Genomic DNA, 6130 nt, shown 5'->3' with positions numbered 1-6130 from the left:
TTAAAAGGTCCATGAATCAGTGTTGGGGGTGAGAGAATAACAGTGAAGAGAGAAATAATCAAAATAAATCAAAGTAAATTTGGTCCTAAACTTTCGTCAGTCCAACCCCGCTTCCCTGATAAAATAAATAATTTTCTTAAAACACAAAATTCAGAAAGAGAAAGGCCGAGCAGAGAGAGAGCCACTCACTGCGAGAGTCTGAGGCTGCGGAGCTTCTACAAAAGCCTCCAGCTTTCTCCACAGTCTGTCCCCCGCGAGGACACCTCTTGTGCTGGCTCTGAGAATTGTACATCAATAATATACACAGCACAGACGAGTGGCTCTCAGCTCCCCCGCCCCACCCCACCCCCGCCTGCCGCTCTGCAATGGGAATCTCCTAGGTTTATGTCCGAGAGCTGAGAGGGTTCCCTTCCCCGTCTCTCTCTCTCTCTCTTTCTTGGGGAGGGTCTCTCAGGCAGACGTGTTGGAGATGATCATCCAGCTGATGACAAAGTAGAAGAGGAATATGGGGTAGACAGCGAGGGCCTTGCGGTGTGGAGGCTGCATGTCGGCCAGGAATGCTGTGGAGGCTGGTGCAGCACCGAGCAGAGAAAAAGAGAGAGAATTACACAGCATCGCACTCAGACACGTTAAACACATCTCCCATCTTCCTCAGCCCGTTACTCCATCCCCTGTCCTTCTCCCCCAAAACTTGCTGCCGGTTTCCTTACCAAACGTTGACCAGCCGAAGGCGGCGAGCACAATAATGAAGCGGATTATAACCACCGCCATGGGGATCTGGGAGGTGCTGGAGTGCGGAGCCAGGCGGATCAGTGAGCAGATGATCATGGCTACAGTGAGCGGCAACACGCAGTAACCCAGCACACACAGGCTCTGGAAGAAGGAGCTGGGAACCAGAGAGAGAGAAAAAGCGGGTTAATGTTCCCATCTTCCACATGAATCTTTAGTCACAAGCAACTGGGGATGGGACGTAGAGCATTCCTTTCATTCCCATAGCCAATATCGCATGGTGAGATCACATGAGCCAGTAACATGCGGCCAGTTAGTCAGTCTCAGTCACAGCTGCTCTTTGTCCAGCTGTGAACCCAGGTCACTGACTCCAATTCATTCCAACCCCCCGCGCCCACACTTCAAATGTTTGAAGACATTTACCCACATACTTGACCAACTCACATGGTGCCCCCCAGCAGCTTGGAGTTGAGGGTGATGACAACAGCACCGAACCAGACGATGACAAAGACCTCGGCAAACTGTGGCCCCCCATCGTGCTTACTGTCAATGTTACTGCCCTGCATCATCCTGCAGAGAATGTCACAGTGAGACAAACAGCCATTTACAGTGTTTGACAACCCATTACAGTCAAGTGGGATGCCATGTTTAGCTGCTGATGATTAGGGCTGGGCAGGGTGTCTGGAGGAAAGGGTCTGGGGGGGACGGTCTGAGGGAGAAGGGATGTGAGGGAGGGTCTGGGTGAGGAGGAATGTGAGAGAGGGTCTGGGGGAGGAGGGATGTGGAGGAGGGTCTGGGGGAGGGGGTCTGGTGTGGGCCGGGTTTGACCATGAACTGACCTCTTTAGATGAACTCCTGGGCCGCTCTAAACCCAGGAACTGTTACCCTCGTATCTAGGCTCAGCCGTGGTGAAAAATGGCTACAAGAGCGCTCCTGAGGAACGTTCAAAGCAAACAGCCAGCCAGTGAGTCAGGTCCCAGCTGTCAGGCAGTCAGTGACCAGGGGTTTAAGCTGCTGAGAGAGCTGGTTTCAGCCGAGCAGCAGCTGAGGCTATAACTGGCCTCAGCACCGGGTTTGTTGGGGAAGGATTTGCATCCATGGTCCCCATTCCCTGCTCCCTGGGGGTGGGGACCTCGAGCAGATTAAAACACAGGGAATAAAAAGGCCTGGGGGGTTACTTACATTGCTAATAAAACACAGAGTATGAGAGGGCCCCACAGATCCCCTGCAACAGAGAAACATGTAATTAATTCACACAACACAGAAAACAAAATAGAGCCCTTTAGCTTAGTGGTTAGCGAGCTCGCCTTTCGATTCCCGGGCAAGGTGAAACGATGGGCAAGTTTCCTTACTCCACACGGCTCTGTATACCCAACAGTAAGTAAGAACCCAGTTGTTAGTCGATTGGCGTACTACTTTTCCGGGGGTAATAATCCCTTAAAAAAAAAATTGTTTGTGAATTGAGTGACCAAATCCTCCACACTGCTGTGCGCAATTACCTGCCGCGTTTCGCTCACAAAATATACAGTCACTGCACTCTTTGTTTCTTTGTTTGTTTGTTTCTTTGTTTGTTTGTTTGTTTCTTTCTTTCTTTATTCGACTTGCCCGGGAATCAAACCCAGGCCCTCTCGCTTGCAAGGTGAGCTCACTAACCACTAAGCTAAAGGGCTCTATTTTGTTATCTATTTATTTATATTTATTTATTTATTTATTTGTATCCTGTGAAGCGCTTTGAGACGTCTCCAAGACGTGATGAGGCGCTGTATCAAATGCCAGGATTATTATTATTATTAATAGCAGATCCACAGGTTGCCATCGGGAAGACGAGCGCACAGTGCCGATGCTTGTAATCCTGCAGTTCCCGGCTCCCGCCACTGGACGGCGCCAGTGTGCCACAGTAAGCAGTGAGCTGCCCCCTGTTGATAGAACGCGATACTGCAGAATGCTGATTAAATGTCATTTGTTTCTCCAGTAACTCAGCCGCTGCTCACTCCATCAGGGCTGAAGCCCAGGACCTGCGAGAATACTTGTCCCAGGACCTGTGGTCTTGCTGGAGGGCAGAGGTGCATAAGGTGTATATTATTGGGAGAGGGGTGAGCAGGATTAGCCCTGGCGGCTCACGTGGTGACCAGAGAAGGCTTCATGGGGCTGACTACAACAACCCCCAATCACTGCCTCAACTCATCCCTCTCATTCCCTCATCCACCCCACTCATTGTCTCAACCCATCCCCCACCTCACCGCCTCTACCCATCCCCTCACAGGGACATAACACAGAGCAATTTGTAGTCCAGTTACAGATTTCCCTCCTCTCCCGCTGGTGCTGTCTTACGTTGGCTTCAGCACACACAGCTTCCCATGCATGTGAGGCATGTTGTTGGCAAGGAATGGTGATCAGCAGGACCAGGCTGATCTTTGTCACTCCTTAGCCCAGAGGCACCAAAGCTAATTGACTAGTTCAGCACATTATGGGATTTGAGCCTGAGATCAGCCTGGTCTGTGTGACTCATCACCGAGTGAGGCAGAGGATTTATTCACTAAATCCTTCAAACATACTGCATTTCAGAGGCGGCAGACAGTGCCATGGGGGAGCACAGCATCACTCACAGTCTCTCAGGAGGGAGCTGCTCTTTCGTGGGTACATAACGTACACAAACTTCTTCCCGACGGCCTTCAGGTCTCGCATCTGAGAAACGAGGAAGGAAAATTAGGAGATGTCACTGTTACACAACCAGGGAACGGGCAACACACCACATTCACTGCGACCCACACACAGATTTATTACATCTACAGTGTGCACTGTGACAAACAACAACAACAAAATTACATTTATAGAGCGCCTTTCACGTCGGGAGAACGTCCCAAGATGCTGGACAGTCAGGGGTCAGGACCCGAGCATGGGGTAGGGGTGGGTTTGGAGTGAGGGAAGGCAGAGAGGTGGGAGGGTGACCGAAGGCACGATCGAAGAGGAGGGTCTTGAGACCGGCCTTGAAGGAGGTAAGGGAGGAAGCGATGCGAAGGGACCGTGGGATGGAGTTCCAGAGTGTGGGGGTAGAGAGGCTGAAAGTCCGACCACCGATAGGAGGGCGGCTCGGGCGGGAGACATGGAGCAGGCCGGAGCCCGCTGAACGGAGGGAGTGGGCAGGTTGGCAGGGAGTCAGCAGGTCAGAGAGGTAGGAGGGGGCAAGGCCATGGATGGCCTTAAAGGTGAGAACGAGGATCTTGAACTCGATCCTCTGGGGGATGGGGAGCCATTGGAATCGGGCGAGGGTAGGAGTGATGAGGTCACGGAGCCTGGTGCATGAGAGTACACGAGCTGCAGAGTTTTGGATGATCTGCAGCTTGTGAAGGGAAGAGTTGGGAAGGCCAATGAGGAGGGAGTTCCCATAATCAAGCCTTGAGGTGACAAATGCCTGGGTGAGGGTTTCAGCAGCCTGAGGGGTGAGGCAGTGGCGGAGTCTGGCAATGTACAGTCAATATACAGTCAATTCACTTTAGTCTATTCTGTGAAGCGCTTTGAAATGTCGAGAAGACGTGAAAAGCGCTATATCAAATGCAAGGATTATTATTATAATGTTTCGGAGGTGGAGGTAGGCAGTGCCGGTCATGGCGCAGATGTGGGGGAGAAAGGACAGTTCAAGGTCAAACAAGACCCCCAGGTTCCTGACTGGCTCAGTGAGGTTGAGTGTGCAGCCGTGGAGGCTGATGCTGTCAGCACCTGAGGTGCGGAGGCACTGGCGCGAGCCAATCAGGAGGGCCTCAGTCTTGCTGATGTTCAGTTGGAGAAAGTTGGCCCTCGTCCAAGACTTGATGTCGGACAGGCAGACAAACACAAGGACAGGAGATCATTCAGCCCCTCACAACACAGTTCCCCAACTAGACCTCGCTCCATCGTCGCCTCCCAGTCACTGCCTCTGTGACAGTCTGTGAGGGAGGAATGTTACATCAATGTCTGAGCTCTGTGATTGGAACCATCTCATTGTCTTTGGGAAGAGGCAGAGACCGGGAGAGGAGGCAGAGACCGGGAGAGGAGGCAGAGATCGGGAGAGGAGGCAGAGACCGGGAGCGGGTAAACCACTCACACAACAAATAGCTTCCAAATGAGATTCATTCAGTTAGAACCATGTACAGCCCTGGTGATTATACATGTATAGTACAGATTCCGGCTGTCATTGAAATCCACACGACACCAACACACGTGACAGGGAGCAAAGGCGGGCAGGGTGCCTCCACACTTGCTGTCACTTTGACAAAGACTGAAGTCAGTGAGCCCTGAATATTAATTTATTTTAAACATGAAAGCAGCTCCTGCTCATGTTTCTCTCCACAGCGCGAGTTTGCCTTCTGGCACCGGATTCTGGCCAACCCGCTCAGGAATTCCTGATTTTACTTTTACAGAGTCCTCAGGCTCATTGCAACCCAGTATCTGCTGTCCCCATCTATCTGCACAGTCCCTCAGACAGCCGTCAGCTGGATCCTGGGAGGGAATTGTCCAATGAAACAAGACTGGGAGGTTTGGGCGCTACTTACAATGGTGTCCTTGACAGGCTCGTCCAGGGTGGAGTAATCGTCGTCCTGTGACTGCGAACTGAGAGGAACAGTGATCTGCCCCTCCACAGGGACATCGTCAGATATGGAGACGTCAGCCAAGCCTGCAAACTACACAGCAACGTGGATCAGATCCCCACATGATGAGTGTAAAAGGTATAGATGAGTGTACACAGTGTACAAAGTGTATATGATGAGTATAAACAGTTTATACAGTGTATATGATGAGTGTACACAGTGTATACAATGTATATGATGAGTGTACACAGTGTATATGATGAGTGTACACAGTGTATACAATGTATATGGTGAGTGTACACGGTGTATAAAGTGTATATGAGTATAAACAGTTTATACAGTGTATATGATGAGTGTAGACGGTGTATACGGTGTATATGATGGGTGTGTAAGGAGTGTACGCGGTGTATATGGTGATGTTACCGCCGGCTCCCGCTCCGCCGCCATCTTGGCCCCGCTGACGTGGTGTCGCTCTGCGTCATCAGCGCGCGACTCATCTCCGCGAGCGTCCGCCCCCCACAGCCCCACAGCGCCCCCCACAGCCCCACAGCGGCCCCACAGCGCCCCCCACAGCCCCACAGCGCCCCCCACAGCCCCACAGCCCTCCCCACAGCCCCACAGCGCCTCCCACAGCGCCCCCCACAGCCCCACAGCCCTCCCCACAGCGCCCCCCACAGCCCCACGCCCCACAGCGCCCCCCACAGCCCCACAGCGGCCCCACAGCGCCCCCCACAGCCCCACAGCCCTCCCCACAGCCCCACAGCGCCCCCCACAGCCCCACAGCGGCCCCACAGCGCCCCATATTGCCCCCCCGCCCACAGCCCCATAGCCCCCCC

At 52.7% G+C, this 6130-nt stretch overlaps 1 protein-coding gene across 1 annotated transcript; it reads right to left on the bottom strand.

The window, feature by feature from the left end:
- yipf6 (Yip1 domain family, member 6) lies at positions 1-5765 on the bottom strand. The gene is made up of 7 exons (XM_007884571.2): positions 5718-5765; positions 5259-5387; positions 3336-3414; positions 1912-1954; positions 1174-1299; positions 711-886; positions 1-569 (listed from the first exon to the last, which is right to left on the bottom strand). The coding sequence occupies exons 1-7, from the start codon at positions 5739-5741 to the stop codon at positions 451-453; spliced, it is 696 nt and encodes a 231-aa protein (XP_007882762.1). The 5' UTR covers positions 5742-5765; the 3' UTR covers positions 1-450.
- Between the last annotated feature and the right edge of the window lie 365 nt (positions 5766-6130).

The sequence above is a fragment of the Callorhinchus milii genome, unplaced genomic scaffold (assembly GCF_018977255.1).
Source record: "Callorhinchus milii isolate IMCB2004 unplaced genomic scaffold, IMCB_Cmil_1.0 Scaffold15, whole genome shotgun sequence".
Taxonomy (NCBI): Eukaryota; Metazoa; Chordata; class Chondrichthyes; order Chimaeriformes; family Callorhinchidae; genus Callorhinchus; species Callorhinchus milii.
Note: the sequence above shows the minus strand (reverse complement) of the source record. Positions and strands in the feature narration are given on the sequence as shown.

What these genes read in the sequence shown, in the direction of transcription:
- yipf6 (XM_007884571.2), bottom strand. Translation starts at nt 5,741, where the DNA reads ATGGCGGCGGAGCGGGAGCCGGCG. An exon ending in CTCTGTGTTTTATTAGCAAT is followed by an intron (nt 1,300 to 1,911) that starts GTAAGTAACCCC and finishes CATTCTCTGCAG; the next exon opens with GATGATGCAGGGCAGTAACA. An exon ending in CTTCGGCTGGTCAACGTTTG is followed by an intron (nt 570 to 710) that starts GTAAGGAAACCG and finishes GTGCTGCACCAG; the next exon opens with CCTCCACAGCATTCCTGGCC.